The sequence below is a fragment of the Buteo buteo genome, chromosome 4, assembly GCF_964188355.1.
Source record: "Buteo buteo chromosome 4, bButBut1.hap1.1, whole genome shotgun sequence".
NCBI lineage: Eukaryota > Metazoa > Chordata > Aves > Accipitriformes > Accipitridae > Buteo > Buteo buteo.
In genome coordinates this window covers 1437483-1458290 of record NC_134174.1, presented here as the reverse complement: position 1 = coordinate 1458290, position 20808 = coordinate 1437483, and the positions used below count along the sequence as shown (strand labels likewise).

General features: G+C 45.7%; 1 protein-coding gene and 1 long non-coding RNA gene across 3 annotated transcripts; both read right to left on the bottom strand.

The window, feature by feature from the left end:
* Window positions 1–55: 55 nt before the first annotated feature.
* Window positions 56–9915, bottom strand: LOC142029674 (uncharacterized). 2 transcript variants are annotated; one of them, XR_012649976.1, is made up of 4 exons: window positions 9238–9915; window positions 4814–5111; window positions 4035–4207; window positions 56–681 (listed from the first exon to the last, which is right to left on the bottom strand). It is a non-coding gene; the product is annotated as an uncharacterized LOC142029674 (long non-coding RNA). The 2 variants fall into 2 exon arrangements; XR_012649975.1 differs by lacking the exon at window positions 56–681 and having other exon boundaries at window positions 3966–4207; window positions 9238–9909.
* A 2809-nt stretch (window positions 9916–12724) lies between these two features.
* On the bottom strand, window positions 12725–18765 carry SMKR1 (small lysine rich protein 1). Its single transcript, XM_075024516.1, has 3 exons — window positions 18458–18765; window positions 17977–18034; window positions 12725–15453 (listed from the first exon to the last, which is right to left on the bottom strand). The coding sequence occupies exons 2-3, from the start codon at window positions 17977–17979 to the stop codon at window positions 15250–15252; spliced, it is 207 nt and encodes a 68-aa protein (XP_074880617.1). The 5' UTR covers window positions 17980–18034; window positions 18458–18765; the 3' UTR covers window positions 12725–15249.
* Window positions 18766–20808: the final 2043 nt, after the last annotated feature.

The window sequence follows — 20808 nt, the reverse complement described above, 5'->3', positions numbered from 1 at the left end:
CGAGGGAGGCGGCGGCGCCATGTGCGGGAGGTCGGGGCGGCGGAGGGGCGAGGGAGGAGGAGGAGGCGGCGGCGGGGAGCGGGCGGCCACCGGCGCCATGTTGTGGAGGTCGCGGCGCCTCTTCCCCCCCCCCGCCCCTTGGCGGGGAGTGGGGGGCGCGGAGGGGGCGAGGGGAGTGCCGGCGCCATCTTGGGGAGGTCGCACCCATTCTCCCCTTCAGCGAGGAGGTGCGAAGGGGCTTCGGGCGGGAGAGTCCTGAGGAGACGGCGGGGCCGGGCAGAGGGATTCAGCCTGGGCTGCCCTGGACCTGGCGCCTCAGCCAAGCGGGCTGCGGTCCCGGTCACGTTTTTCTGTGGAAAAAGCCCGTTTCAAACCATCCCAGTCTGCTGCTGGGCCACGGCTTTCCCGCCTGCACACCGCCGTGTACCGCCCTGGTGGTTTTGGGGTAGGAGAAACCATATTGCTGAGCTAATCTGGTTTGGTTTTTGTTTTTTTTTTTAAAAAAAGAGATCAAAATAACACGTCGGGAGGCCGGCGGGGTGTGCAAGAGGCCATCTGTTTGTAGCTGTAAATCTTTGCCCACTCCCGGTGAGGGCCGCCGGCTTGAAGCAGCTGTGGCTCCTGCGCTGGAGCTCCTCCGAAACACAGCTTGGTCTTGCGCCAAGGGGACGGGTGTCCCTTCTGCGCGTAAGAAAATGGTAGCAAGACCGTGAGCGGACTGACCGCCTGCTTTCTGCCCCAAACACGAACGTACCCCACAAACCCTCTCGTTTCCCTTGCTGCCCGGTGGGTATCAATGAGCTGAACTCGGCTTTAGCCCCTCTAATTACCCTTCTTGGTATATGGAAGCTAATGATTTCTGGTATTACTGTTTCAGGGCTGAGGGATGTCTGTTAGGCTCGCAGCCTTGTTGGGGGGGGGCGGGGGAAGATGTTCACATTTGAAGGCTGTTGCTGTCCCCAAGCAGCCTGGGGTTTCAGTAGGAACCTGAACTACAAAGGAGGAGGAGGATTTAAAACACAGAGGGAAAAGGAGATGAGGGAAATAATAAAAATGGATATAAATCTGTGTTTTGTAGGAGGGAGTCTTAAGAAAGGACTTGACAGCTGATGTGCTGAAGTTGTCAAATTTAAGATGTTTTCCCCACACCTAAAGAATGACATGGAAAATACAATGAGAACAGGTACTAGGAGAAGAGTTAACAGAAGCTGGTTAAGAGCAGCCTGGAAAGCAAAATATTTTCATTGATATTCCTTCATTAAGGATCTTACGTGCTTATTATGCACTCTGTGCTAAAGATCTGGTGGATCAAAAATTCAGTGGACTTTTATATTAGAGTAATCTTAATTTATTTTTTTTTGGCGTAAAATGTATGTAATTTGTTTCATTCAGGGCATCAGCCTACCATCTGTGCCTAGTAGAAACCTATTCCGTGGGTATGTCATTGTACTAAAAATGATAAAATTTTTGTCATTATACTAATATCCACTACTGGGATTTTACAAGTTCCCTTGAAGCATGCAGTACCAGTCCCTGTAAAAGGGGATGCGTCCTACGTGCCTGCCAGCTCACAGCACTTGGCAAATTCACTCATAGTCAGGCAAATACAGAAAATAAATAGCTTCATCTGATAGGTGGAATGAAACATGGCCCCCAATTTTTTCTGTTGACAAATAGAATAAAGCAAGAGTAGATGACTTCTTAGGGCAGGAAATGATGACCATACTATACCCATCTGAAGATGGAAGAATATGGAAAGCACGGTATGGAAAAATGCTAATTGGTGTGCCTCGTCTGCAGAGCCACCCGAGGCAATTGGCATGCACGTCAGGTCAGCTCAGGATCGACTGTCCACTCTGCAGAGGCACACTCCAGTTGTCGCTTCCGCAGTGCCCCTGCATTTTGGGGGGGATCTTTGCTATTACTTGCACACTCTCAGAGCACGTTGTGGGGAAAATAACACCTCTGCTTTTCACGTGAATGTTATCTTGGCCCGGAGACTCAATCACTCTGAGTTTTGGATGGTCTGGATTTCTGTCATTGGCCTCCCATAGGTAGGAAACGTGGATCCAGGCCAAATGATGACTTATGCCAGTTGCTGAGATGAATGTAACTTTTGCTGCAGTGCCATGAAGGTGTTTTGGCTGGGGCTTGCTGCTCCTTGAAGACGGGGGAGTGCCTTGCCAGCGCAGGCAGACATGTGGCGGCAGCTGATGCGGACTGTAACAGCAGTGGAATTCCCTTGTGCTAATCAGCAGTTTTGGAGCAGGGCCACAAGCACCGAGACCTGGGGCCATGCCACCCGGCAGGCTTGGTATAACCCACAGTGACCCAGAATCTCTGCAGGAGGAAGGTCGCTTCCTGGTACATCACAGGAAGGTAGATTTAGATGAGCCACCGAGAAAATTCCATAGTGGTAGGATGTGATAATACTGAAAGAGCTTTGGGACACTAGAGTCTCCCCCTCTGGACGTTTTAAGAACAGGTTAGACAAAATACCGCTCAGGAATGCTGTAGGTAGAGTTACTTGTGCCTCAGGGAGAGAGAAGGATGACATGACGCCTCGGGGTCCCATCCAGGTGCATATTTTCAAGGCCACATGTGGCTAATCGGTTTGGAATGGGCAGATCAAACCATGGGCTTGTGAAATTGCACATGTATGAGTCAATGGCTGTTGAATGTGCTGGGACTGTGGCTGGCACACGTGCTCGGTTTTTTTCACCCCTCTCAAAGTGCTCTTAGTTATGTGAAGAGAAGTGTGTGCACGGGACCAAAGCCTCTCAACAGGGAACAGCGTGGACATTTGTTTGGGATGCACCAGGAAAGTCCTCCAGAGAGGCAAGATTTCCCAGTGTGAACAAACTAACTCTTTCTCTTTGAAATACTGAGCATCAGCACATGTCTCTCCAGGTTCTCATGGAGATCCAGACTGCGCTGTGTCATAGACCCGTAATCCTACGTGAATGTATTGGGTTTGCATGGCAAGGTTTTGGTAGCAGGGGGGTTACAGGGGTGGCTTCCGTGAGAAGCTGCTAGAAGCTTCCCCTATGTCCGACAGAGCCAAGGCCAACCGGCTCCAAGACGGACCCGCCGCTGGCCAAGGCCAAGCCAATCAGTGACAGTGGTAGTGCCTCTGTGATAACGTAATTAAGAAGGGAAAAAAAAAGTTGTTGGGGCACAGAAACTGCAGCTGGAGAGAGAAGTGAGAACATGTGAGAGAAACAACCCTGCAGACACCAAGGTCAGTGCAGAAGGAGGGGGAGGAGATGCTCCAGGCGCCGGAGCAGAGATTCCCCTGCAGCCCGTGGGGAAGACCACAGTGAGGCAGGCTGTCCCCCTGCAGCCCAGGGAGGTCCATGGGGGAGCAGATCTCCACCTGCAGCCTGGGGAGAGAGGACCCCACGGTGGAGTAGGGGACGAGTGATGAGTCCTGCCTCTGAGGAGGAAGGAGCGGCAGAGACAAGGTGTGATGAACTGACCCCAACCCCCATTCCGTGTCCCCCTGTGCTGCTGACAGGGGAGGAGGTAGAGAATTTGGGAGTAAAGTTGCGCCCGGGAAGAAGGGAGGGGTGGGGGAAAGGTGTTTTAAGATTTGGGTTTATTTCTTGTTACCCTACTCTGGTTTGATTGGTAATAAATTAAGTTAATTTTCCCCAAGTTCAGTCTGTTTTGCTCGTGACAGTAATTGGTGAGTGATCCCTCCCTCCCTGTCCTTATCTCAACCCATGAACCTTTTGTTATATTTTCAACCCCCTGTCCACTTGAGGAAGGGGAGTGATACAGCAGCTGTGTGGTGCTTAGTTGCTGGCTGGGGTTAAACCACGACAGTGAAGAGGGTTGGAAAAGACTAATTGCTAGTACAAGTGTACATTTGGCCAACAGAAGGATAGGCAGCCTGGCTTGCACACCCATGGGAATGCCAGGGGCTGGTTAGGACATGCAGTATCCAGCATTCAGGGAAAGATGGGGGAGTAACGATGATGCACTGTGGGGGAAGGGAGCTCCAGTGACAGCGCAGGCCCAGAAAGGTTTACCTGTCCACATCCTGGGTCTGGGAAGAGAAAATGTGGAAGGGATAATGCGACGACCGTGTTAGCAAGGTACCGGCTGGATGTGTTGGCTTAGGTGCAGTGAGGCCGTCTGAGAGAGGTCAGAAGACCACATACAGGCTGTTTTAGCAGATCACCTTGTCTTTGGTCGGTGACTTCTGGGACAGAGCAAGAAAACAGATGAGTAAGAAAGAAGGATTGCTTAGGAAAAGATGCACAGGAAAGCATAAAGGGAATGGGAGTGTCTGGGTCAATTAGCTGGCGCTGCTTTGTGACATGGGTGAGTTATTACCAGCAGTGTAAGTGGCTTCTGAGCTTCGGCCAACAGCCTCAGACGGGTCTGGCCTGAAAGTGCCACCAGCCTTGGGTCACAGATTTTGTGTGTTCTCAGGTGCCATGGTAGGGTCCATGCACAAATCAGAGCCCTAGCTCCAGTGAAGGTTTTTCTTCCGTGGGAGCGTGGCTGCATTACAACCGGGAGGTTTGCAAGAGTGAAAAAGTACTACTGACTTTTAGGGACCAAAAATGGAGATTGTGCTTTCATAAGGGGATGAGACACAGGCCCTTGCCAGTGTATTTAGCGTATCTCATAGACGAGGGCAATCCAACGCATTGCTCCTGTCAGCTAAGCCAATGCGGGCAGGAGGGAGATTTCTCCCGAAAAGTGTTTTGGAGACACAAGTGTAGCTTTAGGACTTCCCGAACACACCAACTCTAGCTTATTTTTATGACAACAGACATTACAGCAAACAAGAATCTGTTACCTTCCTGGGTTTATATGGGAAGGCTGCTCTCCGGCGTGCTGGAGATGAAGGAGCTGCACGTGGTTGTGCAACAGAAGACACGTTCCTGGCAGCAATTCTCTTCAGGGTCTGCTTGCCACAAAATGTCCTAGCTGCCTCGGAGTTAAAACATCTGCTGCCTGCTGGCACTTATTGGCTGCCTTTGCTTGCAAGCGATGGAAGAGGTGGAATCCCAGCCACTTGGCATCTTGTATCAGGGGAGAAAAAGTGGATGGGTCTATTTTCTTTCATAAGGAGTTTTTATTCTCATCTTAAGCCCCTAGAAGAGAAAAGGAACTGATTCACCCACTATGCTGTAAACAAAACACCCTGATGATTTAGCAGAACTAACTGAGCAGTTTCTTAAACATTCACAGTGCAGACTGAAGGAGGGAAGAATACAGACACAGCTGCTTGGCCTTTTTCTTCTCTCCCTCTTCTTCAGATTAAAAAAAATTGCATCCATTGCTTTCCTTTAATGTGAGTCTTTGCAACAGTGATTGTTCAGTAAGGTGCAATAAACCAGATTTGCACGGCTCATAAAGAACCAGGCTGGTTTTCATTACTCTAGGGAGAATGTTGATAGTGCAATGAGTTTGTTATAAGTAGCCTTGATTGGGCTCTGGCTGCCACAGCTTCCTCTGGAGCCAGATTAGACCAAAGCCAAGTCCAACTTTTGGGAGGACTCCTGTGATGAAAAACTCTGTTACAGTTCATGTAGTCATCAAACTCTACACAGGTGCAAACATTCTGGAGAGCTGCTACTGGTAGGACAGTGGATTCCTGCAGCATCCCCCAGAGCCTGTCAGGGCTCTGCAAACAGATTTCTGGTCTTTCATCTGAATATTCCCCCTCTTCAGTTTAGATCCTTACGCTTAGTTCTCCACCTTTGTGGACACTTCTCAGGTATTTTCAGCTTATTTTCACTCCTTTTCTTCAAATATAATTTGGTCAAGTTCTGCATACACTGATCTTACCGGTTTTCTGCACAGAGTATGGCACACAAGCATCTAAAGTTGTCCAGTGTTACAGTGCAACATGGGACAGAGCGAAGAAGCTGAAGATAATATGTGATTAGCTTTGCCAGATATTGGAGAGAGAAGGAAGCATTTTCCCATAGAATTCCAGTTCTCCAGGCTTCTTATTATTTAACATGTTTGGTCTCATTCGCAGTTTGCCAGTACCTCCGTGAAAAAGACACGTCCAGAGCTTTTTTTCTCTATTTCAGGTTCACTGTCACTAGAGCCACCTCGAGACCAGAGTTTCCAGTATGGCCTCTCTGGGTTATGACGCCATAACTCTAACCGCAGAACTTACCCTTTTTTATAATCCTTTGGCATCACTGCCCAGAGCCAGCTCACACTCATAATTGCACGAGTGAAAAACCCTAGTATAGAAAGCAATTGGGCAGTCAACAGTTAATTTCAAGATTTGTTTTCTTGCACAGCAATAAATGATTTTAGGGCCCCACTGCCTATTTTTGAAGGTCTCTTTTGGATAGTTGCCTGGACCAGCAGGGCTCTGAGACAGCCTCAAGCCTCAAAAGGTTTCCCATAGGAGCAGGGAGGATTACAGCAGAAAGGGGATCTGTGCTACGGGCTCTGGAGACCTCAGTTCTCTCATCAGCAGGGAGAAAGGGTGCATGGTGTGAAGGTGTAGAAGATAACCCAAGATTGGGGCTGAGACCCTTGTTTTGGCATATATGATTATACAACAAAATGGGGTCTGAATGTGCAGCGACACAAGCGATACAGGACATGTCTTGGGGACAGCAGCTTTACTTGTGTTTCCTCTTCTGCAGCAACCAGTAACCAAAAGCAGTCTGGATTTTGAGCTCTCACCACAGCAGCCAGCCTCTTCTCATAACTAGTGATTAATTGTTTCGATTCTGCCAGTACCCAGAGTATTTAGAAATAAAAGACGGCACTGCTGGATGAGTGCCATTCTCTCATCTCTTTGAAACAGCAGTAACAGTAACAACTACAGAGAGAGAGAATGGCACATAAGAGCCCTCTTAGGCTATTATGTATAGCTTTTCAGTGCCCATTGCAATGTTCTTGCAGCTAAGCACCAAGCTACAGTAGATTTTACAGCAGAAACAGTTAATGGGGAGGCAAAGATGAGACTGTAAAAGAGGAAGACATGAGCTGGGAACGTGTTGGCAGGAAGGCTTTCCTCTCCCATCCCCATGTTTTGCCTGAAGCTTATTTTCAAACACACTGGTGAAGATTTTTTTTTTTTTTTAATCGGTTCTTAGGACAGGGATAGCCTGACTTGAGTGTCTAATTTCCTTGCTGAGGCTTGGCCTGTACCAGCACTGCACTGCTGCTGGAGCACCTGATAATCCCAGTCCTTGGCTGTGGGACAGAGCTGATAAGGGGCAGCTGTGGCCAGCACTGCTCGGGCGAGCTTGGGAGCCCAGCCCCAGGGTGACAGCTCCTTAGACCAGCTGCCGTCCTCCTAACGTGGACTGTCGCGTACCGTGCTTCCAAATAACGTGCTGCTGCAATGCCTTTTGTACAGGGCTGCGAATCCACTCACTGTGAGATACTTCTTCAGGTCCAATCTGCTTTTCTTAGGGAAATAAATTCCCCAAGCAGTCACTGAAGACTGATTACACTGAGTTGGATATTTATGATTTGCTTTTCTTCATTACTCAAGGCAATTTCACCTAAACTGCGTAACACGCAAGGCGATTTTCCCCTGGCTGGGCTAGCCATCTGAACACAATTACACTTGGCTATTATTAGCGAGAGTGAACAGGGCTGAGTTTACAACTGTGCAGGAGTGATAAGCTCAAGACGACTGTGCTTTCTCTCTAAGGAAACTGTCTAGCTCTGCTCCACTCCTCCACGTACGAGACACCACTGTGCTGAAGTCAGGAGGTATTTTTGTTCTCTGAACAGGGATGCCCAAAAGGCGCAGGCCGGGTGGTTTCCTTTTAATAGAAGATTAGACAGAGAGAATATCCCACACAATTTTACCGTCATCATCCAAGACACTAGAGTCACGGAAGTTTTCAAGTTTTCTGATACCCATTTTTATGGCCTTTAGGCCAAATTCCTTAGGACCCCCAAGCCAAGGCCATATTGGTTTCCCTAGACACATCACTTTATGATGAACTTACATTTCTGTATCCACACTAAATTTGAATTTGCTTTTGCAGTAAAATCTTACAGAGAGTGGGATAGGTCTCACTAGATGTTCCTGTACCTAAACAAGACACCCACGGCTCCTTTAAGCCTCTGTATACATTTAATCAGAGGAATCACATCCTGAACTGCTCTTACTATATGAATCTAGACGACTAGTCCAGGCATTGATGCAGACATTTAGATTTAGGGGAGATTAATCCCATGATTCTCAGTTTTATGACTCTCGTGTAGCAACATGTGAGAAGAAAAACTGCACATTGGAGGTGTTAATTGTCACCTTGTGCTGATGAAGCAGTAGCATTGTGAAGCACAGAGGAAAGAAAGCAACAAGAATAACAGGTTCAAAAAATGTAACATCGGAATGAAAGGCTGAAAGTAGTGCACTTTCTTACCCTAAAGAGCTGAAAGGAAGGAATTTTAAGAGAAAGGAGACATAATAATCCTCACTTCATGAAAGGTTGTAAAGACAATGAAGAACTGTGGGTTATGACTACTGGTAAGCTCAGGGCTAGCACAGCTCTGCCACATGTAGGCATGGGAATAGTCCTGGAGCTACCTGAGAGCTGAACGACCCTGGGACATTTCAAGAGACACTGAGAAGCTCGCCAGAGACACCCCCAGGAGGCTGTTGGTCTGAAATCTCACAACCTATTAAAGCTACTGTGATCTCCTCTTCCAAGTAAGCTTGCAATGCCAGGTTGTGAAGAACTTTTAAGACCTGCCAAAGCATTGCAACAGACCCTAACTGCGGTTCTAGGCAAGAAAAGCAAAGTATCAACTGCCAGTGTAAGAGCTTGAAATGTTTCCTATTCTGCTATCTGCTTTCTGGTGATGGCAACGGAACTTACGCAAGCCACATGCATAAGACAATGGAAAAGGACGAGGAATCAATAAAGCATGTACATTTCTAAGAAAACAGAGCTACTCCTTGGACAGTTCCCAAAGGGCAAGCTATAATTATCAGGTACTCCCAAAGTATTATATCTATTTTCAGAAGGTGCCAGGGTTCCCGGATAACATATCTCAGGAGCCAAAACAACAGGTGACAGAAGAAGGGCTCTTGCTTGCAAGGGCACCATTTCAGGCCATATCATTTAAGGTGAGCTGGACACCATGGCAAGCTCAACAGTTGTTACTCCAATAAGACAAAGAGCCTCGTGCTTAGAAAGCTCTGATATACCCTGGCAGAAGATGCCTGTTTCACTAGGTCTGGGAGCTTCAGCTTTAAATAATAAATAAGGCATTACTTACCTTGAAGAACTGAAGCACAAGGTGAGATTACAAAATTGAGATCACTAGAGGAGCCACTACTATCAGGAGTATTGGAAGAAGCAGTGATTTCATAAGGGTTGGCATTTTCTTCTTTTAATTTCTTCAAGCATCGGATTGTTGCCAATAAGCAGATTGCAAGTCACGTTCGAAGCTTTAAACCAACCGTAACTCTCCTTATGAAGCTCTCTTACGAAGCAACTGATGTTGCCAGATTATTCACTTCCCAGAGAAAGGTCAGATTAAGAAAACTAGGAACATGACATCATTCATCTACATCACTTATGATCCAGCCTTCACTTCTGCTGTCTTAGGGGCTTGATAAAATCTGCTTACAACCCAATCAAACTCTACAGACATGAAATAGATATCCTCAACAGGCCCCTCCCCTTCTCTGATGAAAAAAAAAAATCCATTTTACACATGCAAAGCATTCCCACTTGCTCCTCCACAACCACCTCTAGTGAAGGATACATTAAATCAAGGATGGGAAACTCCCAGCATCATCAAAAGCATATGTCGCAGAACAGAAATTCTCTCCACACATAAACATATCATGGTTTCAAGAAAGTCCGTCAGCCTGCATACCATTTTGAACTGCCATGAAGAGAAATGCGTAGAAGCTATCACAGACAACGTTTCGTGTAAACAAGAAGGAAGCCAGATCATTCGTGCTATGCAAGGAGCAATCCGAGTAGTTGTAACTGTGTATTCAACATGCAAAGTGCTACATCATGTACTATGGTAGTACATCCATCAGATCAGATGAGGATTTGGGGGCAGATTTTTTCTACAAACATTTTTTCAGACCAAGAGAGGTCAAAAAAGTCATAGATAGTAAATTAATTTTTCCAGGAACTAAATACTTAAAGGAATGAGCAGTTTGCCATAAATGTAACAAGCACCAGACCTTTTGGTCCAGATGTGGTCATGCCTCACGTGCCTGTTTCCCATCTCCTTTTTATCTATAGGGAGATCCCAGCATGACTAGCTTGGGCAGAGATAGCTATGCTATAGACATGCAAAGCAAGGTGAGATGACCCATGTTTAAAGTCTCTTTCAAGTGTGTTGACCATATCGCCACCAAGAAAACTCAAGAAAAAACCCAGCTGCAATAATTATCGTAACTAATTGCTTAACCGATACAACTTTCATTGAAACATCAGTTTTGTAACTTCTGGTTTAACATCTCAGCATGCATGGAGAACTCTCCTCCCAGGCAGGTTATCTTCATACTTCACAGAACAGGCACTTCTTATTAAATGATGTGGAAAAAGTACCCCTAAGAGATGTATGACCTACTTGAATCACCCAGGAGAGAAAAAGATTTTCTGAAGTTAAATGTAATTTTCAGCTTGCACTAAACAGCATTAAGTATTTTTGCTTTCTTTGTGTAATCTCTGTACTCTGGTCTACCTGCTAACATTAAAAAAGGGCTTTCTTTTAGATTGTAGGAGCACTTGGCCTATCGCTTGCAATTTCAGCTATTAAAGATATTCTAACATTCAGCAGTAATTGCAGGTGAACTTTTAAAGCATTTGCTTCAAGTATTTCCACCAAAGAGCAAACTGCTCCCTTCATGGCATATAGTCACGGCTGTTCCAAAGAAGCCGTTGTAACCATGTGTTGCATTAAATATTTTCCTCATTTTTCTTAAACATTTCTCTCTTTTAGTGCCAATTACAGCTAGAAGACAATTGGAAGAAATGCTGATACTAAGCCAGTCTTTTGCATAAAAAAGATTTCACATTCAGTTTGCTTTAGCTTAGTGGTTAATATACCAGACCTTAACAGTAAATAAAAAATGCCTTTGATTGTTTCTCCTGAAGTCATATAGCAATAACCTAGAAGGAACACTGCAGACTTCAAGGACTCTATTTTATTTTAAAATAACTAAATATTTCTTAGCTTTAACAAAATTATGTGCAGCTTAAACCAAAAAAAGTCAAGGAAAAAGGTGTTTTCTCCCCAGGATTCTCTTATGACTAACCTATGGTCTGAGCCTGTCAGGGTGGGAAGGCCCTATAAACTTCCTCTAAGGGGACATCAAAAGGATCTGCAAGAAGCAGGACTCCCAAATTCGCCAAATACCTCCAGAAAACTACCATTAACTGGATAATTATATAAGTGGATAATGCACTAGGATATAACAAAACCATCCCAGTATCTAAAAGGGAAGACATCGATCCTTGCAGGTGTCATGGAACCTAGACAGCATGTCTCAGAGAGCAACCTTTTCTGTAAGTTCTAATCTTTTGTTCCTTCTGGTCTTCTGTATGGCAATTACTGGAAAAAGATAAAAAATAAAAATGACTTGTGCTTTTTTTTTTTAAATAAACAGAAAGCTTCAAAGGGAGTGGCTTATAAAAAAGACAGTAAAATTGGACTCTCTTTGTTCCTGGAGGACATCTGAAATGGCAGTGGGGAAAAAGACAGTGGAAAATGAGCAAATAAGACAGGAATTAACCTACTGAAAACTTTTATTTACTTCTGCTGATGCCATTTATTGCCAACATCTAATATGCCTTTTGGATGAAAGTTCTTTAAAAATTCACCATAGCAACCTCTTCATCATGGAGATACCATTTATGAGCAAAAGAGTCCTCAGCTATCCTCCCTTGAAGTTGGGAAGTAATAGCCAGGTCATTTCTTAAAATAAGAAATGAGACAAAAGGATACATGCCACTTCTCAAGCCTTTCTTATGCATCATAAAGATCCACAATGCTTTTCTTAATATGCAAATAATGTGCTAGGAGATACCAGGCAATACAGAAACGCTTACTGAAGGAAAGAGTAAAGAAGGGAAGCTGCTCACATACAGCTTGAAATTTTCTAATACCAAATGTGGTGAATAATATCTTTTTTTAAACTTTTTATATATATATAGCCATCACATCACATAACAGTCCTGTGACTCTACCCTCCCCACTGCTGCGCCCCACCCACAAACATGCACATCAACATCCAGTGTATTTTTAAACAGCAGAGCTTTAGTATACAACTTCCTACAGGAAACGTTAACCTCGCATACCCAACTGCGCACAACTGCTTGGTAACAGCAAAACGAAGGAAGCCCTAATACTAGAAAAATGTAACTCCCCGCAAGAGATGACGCACATAACACTGCGAAGTTCCCTTGCACTGTGCCCATAAAGCAAAAGGCCTCTCCAGCTTGCAGTTTCCCCTCAAAAGATTCTTTGTGGATTTGAGCAGAACAGGCTTTATTCATCATAAACTCAGCTTGTAAGTTCTGTACCCCAGCAGGCAGAAAAGCTTGTCACAGAATCAAACTCTCACAGGTTGTGATAAAACAGAAATATCTGCAAGTGTCATCCCACAGCAGCAGAGACTCCCTGTAAAGTCACATCCACTTGAGCCAAAGACTCTCTCTTAGAAGTCAGCAGCACAGCCTGCGGCACTCTTAAGCAACACATTTAAATAGGGAATCGAACCATTTGAAGTCCAAACTTTTCTTTAGAGATATCTGTTGGTCTTTATTAACAACTGGGGAGCCTGAATTACATGCAAAACTGAGATGGATGAAGGCGTGAGAGAGGTAAAAGGGAAAAAGAAAAAAAAAAAGTGCTTCATTTTTCATCTGTTGTCAAAGAAATGAATGGCAACTTTTCAGATACAATAGAAAGCAGAGTCTTTGTCCTTTGCACTTTGTTGGTCACTATCTGGTGTGCTCAACTGCATCATGCAGAAATAAATTATTTTTTTTTAAACAGAAAACATACAATGTTATTTCATTATTTGTTGCAGTAATTTTTGCATACTAAAATTTTGCTTTGGAGTCTTTAAATCATTGTAGCTCCAGTCTATCATAGATGTAAAAATGGCTTCGCCTACTTGTAACTGTTGTATCAGATCAGACCACTTGCCTGTCTTGTGTGGCACGCTGTCTCCCGCCTGGTCAGATAACAGCTGCTTCAGAGGAAACTGCACCTGATGCTGCGATAGGTAGCTGGAGATAAGTTGCCCAGAAGGAAGTCACTTCCTCAAACACCTGCTCTGCGTGCAATTGATGTTAAACTGGGTTCTTCATCTTGGCAAGAGATTGTACTGCTCTTCAACTTCTCCTGCAAACAGACCCTGGGACCCAAACTGACAGCGACGGTGGGGGGCTGCCCCATGATGTTAAGTAGTTCCTACCTCAGCGCTCAGAAACATCTGTCCCTTAAAGCTCTGGGTAGTAAATATATCATACAAAAAAGAATATATTTTTTTTTACTTTTTTTTTTTTAAACATTTAGCTCCAGATGCTAAATGCAGAGGTTGCAGGAGATCTCTTGGTTTAGAACATTGATACTTGGAGGAAATAGTTGCAAGTATATGCTGTGACCAGAGACTTCCTGGTGGGGTGATGGGGAAGAAAGAACACGAGTAAATGGTGAGGAAGACACGCCAATGCACAACATACAACAAACTGGTACTGCAAACCACATCGCTGATTCAGCAGAACATGCCAACTGCAGACTAATTAGCAAGGAAACAGGACATCCACCATGATTTTCTTGACATGTAGATGAAACAAATTCAGTGGAGTAGCGCAGTAGCCTACATGACAGTAGTTGGCATACAAGCAATGCCACAAAACTATGATTTTACCTGGTAAAGACCTTTTCTTAGAGGGAACATTTTAAACTGGAGAAACAGCATAAGGCCTTACAGGCCTTTATTGGTTTGGGTCAATCACATTATAATTGACTCTTCTGTTATCTGTAACATAAAGTTATATGCAAGTTGGAAAGGTGCTGTACCTCCTCCTGCAGTTAAGTCAATCAGAAATGACCTTGAGAGCCAGCTCACTGCTCTGCCGGATCAGCACTGCAGATGTTCAGCCCTGAGAAACCAACCGAAATTCTGATGTGATACTTCCTGTGCACGTCACAGTGCTGCTTGCTGTAGAGAGCAGTCTTGCATGCTCACAGTCCCTCGGGTATCCTAGAGAACTAGCACATCGCCCCTTATAGTAACTCTAGCCCATTGCACATTCTCTTTTCCCAACTCTTCCTGCAAGATTTCAGCCCTCTGTTATTCCTTCCCATCTCTCCACAGCCTGCATCAGTTTAGGACACATCCTCACCCTTCCCAGTCATTCCACTGCATCCTTCCAGTCAGCATAAGAATCTGGGAGGGATGTACAGCTTCACTTGACATGCTGCTTCACAATTGACCAAGGGCTGCATAAATACATCTGGAGGAAACGGAATGAAAAAACTGAATCGTAACACAAAGCTTGTGGTGTCCAGCCAGGATGTTTGGACTACGACCAATTACTGTAAGGGGAGACCTGGGGGTGGGGGTTCATCATCACCTCTAACTGTGTCTAACAGCATCACTGACAACATCCAAGCTAGATGTCTAGATTTTACCTACAGCCAAAGGAAAGCTGCTGGTAATTCACTGGAGCTTCAGTTACTGCTTGTCTGACCGAATGTAGCCATTTCCTTCAGAACAAGGTGAATCATGCAGCTACACAGATTGCATTGCAGGGGTCCGTTGACCCAAGGGGGCAGCACTGGGTGACTCTCAGACAGATAAGCCAATGTTATAGAAATCATCCTTAACACTGTCAGTCTTACCATGGTATCCCCTTTCTGAGCTCAAGTTTCCACCAGCGCTGGTTAAACCAGCTGGAGGTACACCAATGCTGTTGGGGTGCACATCCCATCCGTAAAAGAACGGCAGCGGTGTGGGTAAAGCAAACCCCACTACAAACCCTTCAGACTGCTGAGGCGCAATGCTTTATTCCATACAGAACTGGAGGGTGAAGGGCCACAGCTGAAATTACAATGGCACAGTGTCACTTACCATTTGTCACTCTATGCTTGAGCTATAAGAGTGTCTTTGTACAGACACAACAGTGATTATAGCAAAATATTTGAGCTAACCACTGGAGAGGTCAGTACAAGTCTAATCCACAAAAAAGTCTCTTCTTCACTGGGCAGCCTAGTTTTCACTAAGTCCTTTGCTTTCTAGCCACCCGGCTACTTTTTTTTCTTCCCCTTCTTTTTGGGGGACCCAGGCCAGGGAAAGCCCCGGAGTTCCAGGCAGGCGGCAGCATTGTGACAGATGTAGTAAGCGTTGAGCATGGCAGCTGGGCTGAGGATATCCACTTCCTTCACCACCTTCTTTGCTTTCTTTTTGGAGCTTTTGCCTTTGCCACGCTTGGGTTTGCTACTTTTAGCTGCCTGCAGAGAGAAAAAGACCACAAAACCGCTCAGTTAGTTCTGCGTCTTTATTGTCTCACTTCTGGGTAGAGGATCCCAAGACATCCCGGAACAGCTGTTTCATTGCATCTTAGTCCAGGCTCGCAGTATTAGCTCAGAGCCCCTCACTCCAGACACCTGTATTTTGTGGTGATTTTATATACGAACTCACAAGCATTAATACACTTTCACCAAATCCATATTTGCTCTATGGGCTGTAAGAATCTTTAAAGTCATCAGACAGAGCTAATTAGTGTTCCCCTGTGCTTCTCTCTGGCTAAAAAAGGTTTGTGCACAATGGAAATCATACATTCTTTTCAATTGATTTTTTAATCAGTGCATTACGATACAGTCCTAAAGTAAACTAAGCCTATGTTGTGTGCTCACCCACTACTGTGTGTCTACTTGTGACTCTGGTTTATACCAGAAAAGCAGATCTCCCATCTACAGCTGTGGCCTTTTCAAGGCTGTGATACTGTTGCTCTTCGACCACTAGCAGTAACACAAATCTAAACAGCAGCTCTGCCATTCTGTATGTAAGGAGGTGTTGCCAAGACTCACCCAAGCCTTGGAGCAGGCCAAAAAAACACTCCTGTTAACTCCAGCTGATTAGCGTTGGTGCCTGAACATCCAGCCTCTTGCCTCCAAGAGGGATTTGCCAGAGTCTGATTCACTCCCTGGATTGTTTTCTCACCCATCCTGGCCACTCCTCGCAACAAGCCCGGAGCGTGCCTGCATGGAAGACGCTGCCTCCAGGTATTGAGCAACAGAAACCGGGTCAGGGAGCCAGAGAGATCTCTCATTGCTGCTGTGTAGGCAGGAAAATGGTATGGCAACACGGAGCCAGCAGGTGGGCAGCATTCCAGGAACGTCGAGGATGGAGTGACAGCTAGTCCCAGAGAAAAGGCCAAACGGGAGTATTTACACATTGCGAGTGACAGGAAGTATTTGATCTCTGGTCTGATGCCAAGAGCACTTTCAGTACACAGCAAGTCACTTTATGCTCATCTATTTCTATTATTTGCCTGGTTTTGCACACTGTAATTAAACAGATCCAAGCACTTCATTAGGAAGAATTAGCACAGATACAGCCAGAAAGGCCACATGTAACTATCAGTTTGGCATAAGCTAGGGGAAGGCAGTATATTTTTCATGGTATCAATTCTATTACAGCTCAGTACTGTTAAGTGCAAAAGAGACAAACGTTTGTGCTCTGAGGTATGAGAACAGAGTCAGGGGTACAATCTTCAGCCAGGACCACAATGTGAAAGAATATGTATGGGTAAAGAAAAAGAAAAAACCCAACATCAAGATTTCTATATAAAACAAAGAGAACAACTATCCACAGAAGGAAAAAAGACAGAAAAGACAGAGTGCAAGCTGCAGCTGGTGGCAGATTGTTCCCTAAACCTTCAGTCCTGCAGACTGCAAACTACTTGAACATAGACATATATTAGAGAAGGTGACAAGCCTTTTTTTGCAGACCTTAATTGGATAGAATTTGTTGAATACTTCATGTGCCGGAATGTGCACACTTCACAGAGTAGATGCTTATGTCAGTTTTTACAGCTAGGCACCTGAATCTCACTCCCTGCTTACGCACTCCCAGCAGGGTCTCTGGCAGACTTTGTAAGCACAATTAGGTTCCTGGTCAGAATTTGGCCTGTAGCTGATCTTTCAAAATAAAAAAGGTGTTCACAGGTAAGGGCAAACTGTTGTCCAAGTCTGCAGTGGGAACCAGGGAATGCCTTTTGTCTAGAGCAGCCTTACTGCTTCTGCTGTCCCTCTGCAGCAGATACCTCTGACCTCTAGGCTTTAAACGTTCTCAGTCATTGTCAGCAACTGTCTTGTCTTCTGTTTCCCATCTCTCATGAAACACAGCATCGGTAAGCTGTAGTTTGCAGTCAGCTCACACATTCGAGCACAACCTAGAGCAGGGGTTCCCAAAGCATGGGAAACTAACAAAGCTACAGCACAGCATCACGAATGCTGTCAGAAGTGACACCTTGTGCGTGTACGTGCACATATGGCAGTGCCAGAGCCAATGCTTGGTGCACCAGCTGATGACCCCAGGATTTCTTATGGATTTACCAGGCAACCAAAGGATGCGTGATGCTGAGCAGAATGCAGTTCTTTTTCAGCGTGTAGAGGCAGGACTCATATCGATCAGACTTCCCACCATGATTTCTGAGTTTTTAAACTCCAGTCCAGCAGGACATCTGAAAAATCTTTAAAAGCACTGGGAAATCCATGTTTGTGCAGCATTTTCATTCACCACAAGCAATAAGATTTGAGGCGCTATAGGATATGTGCAAAATTTTACAGCCTGTAGCCAAAAACAACAAGAAAAGCTAAAAATCGGAATCACGTGCATACTTGCACACAAAGTAAATTTGGGCAGTTCAGTTTACATCCTGCAACCTTGGGAAGGAACCTTTTGGATATTAACTCCATTTCCTTAAAAAGCATTATCAATACTCTTCAGAAGAATCAAACCTGTATTACCATGGCTATGTCTTTTTACTGAGCGGTGGGACTCCACATCAAGCCCTGAAGATGGACCCTGCAAGACACAATGACACAGTGGATTACATACTGCACAAAGCACTAGTATCATTCCCTCCTAAACTTTAGAGTTAAAGGGGAAAAAGAAGAAAATAAAGTTAGTCCCTTGCAAAAACAGGTCGAGGTGTGTCATATCTAAAAGCATTTCTTTGCAGACAATCACCTGTGAAGTCACATACCAACTGCCAGATTCCAGAACTCTGAGCTTTTCAGCAAAGCCCTCGAGAGTCACTCTAACAACGCAAGACTAGACAGGCAGAAAAAAAAAAGGAGACCATGAACCTCAGCTCGGTGTCAGCGACCTGCAAAAGGCACTTGCCGAGCCCCAAGCTCACGACAGCCCTGCCAGGCTGCTCCGGGCCCCCACCGAGCCCCATCCCCTGCTTGCAGGACACCCCGTGTAGCACAGGCAGGACCTTACCTCCCGTCTCCACAGCACCCACAGCCTTCTTTTCCCCCTTTTGCACGGGCAGAAGAAACGAAGCTAGGGAGAGCTTCCCCGGCGTGAAAAGACAACCAATTCTCCACAGCCTTCCCCCCGCCGGCTGAGAGGCGCCGGTCTGGCGGAGACACAGCGCTCCAGAAATAAAAACATAACGCTTAAGCGCAACCCACAGGAGCCCCCGCTCTCCCTGCGGCGGGTCCCGGTCTCCCCTCACGGCCTCCGCCGCCGCCAGACGCGATCTCCCCTCGTTTACCTCCCGCGCCGCGTTGCCATGGTACCCGCCCCCGCCTCCCCAGTCCACGCATGCGCAGCGAAAAGCGGGAAAGAGGAGAGGGGCGGGGGCTGCCGCTGACGCACCTCCCTTCGCCCAATCCGCTGCCGGGGATCGGTGCGCACCGCGCGCTAAGCCCGTAACCGTTGCGGTCGCAACGGCCGCCTCAGGAAAAGGGCGGGAAAAGCCTATCCGGGGCTGAGGGGAGCTGCGGCCGCCCTCCGCGCTCGGAGGGAGCCGGGCAAGAAACAAAGCACAAAGGGCCCTGCCCTACCCCACCCACAGCCAAAACCACCAGCGAAAGGTCGCAGGGAGGCGGGGAGAAATACCACAACAACTTACAGCTGAGAGGAGGAGGGAAGGAAGTTGTGCTTTTCAGAGGTTATGGGAAAGATTGGCGTTTGGTAGACCGTTAAATAAATATTCGGGTTATTTGTGAGCAAATAGCCTCGGGGTGTTGTGCCTCGGGCTTCCTGCCCGTGCTGAGGGAGGCGCAGCCCACGCCTTCATCCTCTCTGCTATTGCAGGGGGGGTTCTCTTTGGTTAACCAGCTGACCCAGCGTCCTTTACCACAGAAACATTTGAAAAAACAACCTCTGCGTTTGCCTCCTTTGAGAGCCACGCTTTCGCACAGCAGGCATCTAAAACTACATGTGATAAAGTTCGGGTGTTTTAAATACCCATACAGCGGTTAGAGTTAAGCTGAGGTCTGAGACCTAAGCGGTGGAGGTGGAGGGATGGGAGGGAGGAGCAGGTGGCTGAAGGGTTCATTTCAGTGCCCTGCTCCATCTTTAGACAACAGTTTTTTTCACAGCCAGGGTACTAATTCTCATAAATACCCTTTTTTATTAAACTTTGGAGAAAGAATGGGAGGCAGGTGGCTCTCCTGCATCCCTCAGCACCAGGCTTTCACTTGCAAAGTGAATCAAACAGCACAAGTGAAAACTATCAGCAGCTGAATTGCCCTGTAGAAAAAAACAGCTCATAATTATACTGTTGCCAAACCCCAACACATCAATGGGTCTGCCTAGATCATGGCTTTATTTTTGCCTTGAACATTAAGCTCTCTAAATCTGCTCTCTGGTACGTAAGCCCATAGGATGCACTTAATTATATTTTAAAGCTCTTCTTCCAAATCTTGACAGGTAGGAGCTTGGAGGGCTTTTGATTTTAGTGAGGTTTCCTAAGGAAATGGGGCTTGCCCATTAGTCTGTCTGCAATAACTTCTGAGCCGGTTGGCCAATTTCAACCAATATTGACACAGAAGTAAGAGTTCGACTACATGAATTCCCTATGCATTTCATGAAAATTGCCAGCTGCACAGAATGTGGGAGAGAGACACTATTAATGTCTCAGCCGAGGAAATGTTAACCCAGCTCTGCCCATCTTTGGGCTGTTTGGCAGGGGCGTGTGCTGTCGTTGCAGTGGGGAGGATGGAGCAGTTTTTAAGGGCAGTAGGACATGAACCTGTAGGAAGACAGCTTTGTTTCAGAACAATTAATTTTAACAAAAACAAAGATTCTCTTAATTATGGGAACTGGGGACTATAAAATAAGTTTCAAATAGCAGAAAGACTCATTTTTAATACAATGGTAAGTACTGAAGACCAACATGTAATTTCTTTTTTAAAAAAACAGTTCTGGGAATAGAGATGCCTTTACTTTTTAATTTGCCTATCGGACATAACAGCTGTCCAACCTTTGTTTTCTCCCCTGGTATGAAGTTTGTACATATTATAGTCTGCTATGTATAGGCATTTAAATAAATCAGCATTGGAAGGGACTGTGGGTAGAGGACTGTAAATATGATTTACAAAAATATCCAACGATCTTTCCCACTCTTCCCCTCTTCCTGGAAGCTACAGAGATTGTTGGGTTTATTACAAACACAAATTTCCATCTCACAGAATTATAATGATTAACAAGCATTCAGCTGTTGCTTTGGACACTGTGAAGTGATGTGGGGGTTAGAAGGTATGTGGAGTCTGTAAAGGAGCTTTTTTAATACTGATAGAAGAGTGGTCATACTTGGCTACAAATGTACAAATACTGAAGGG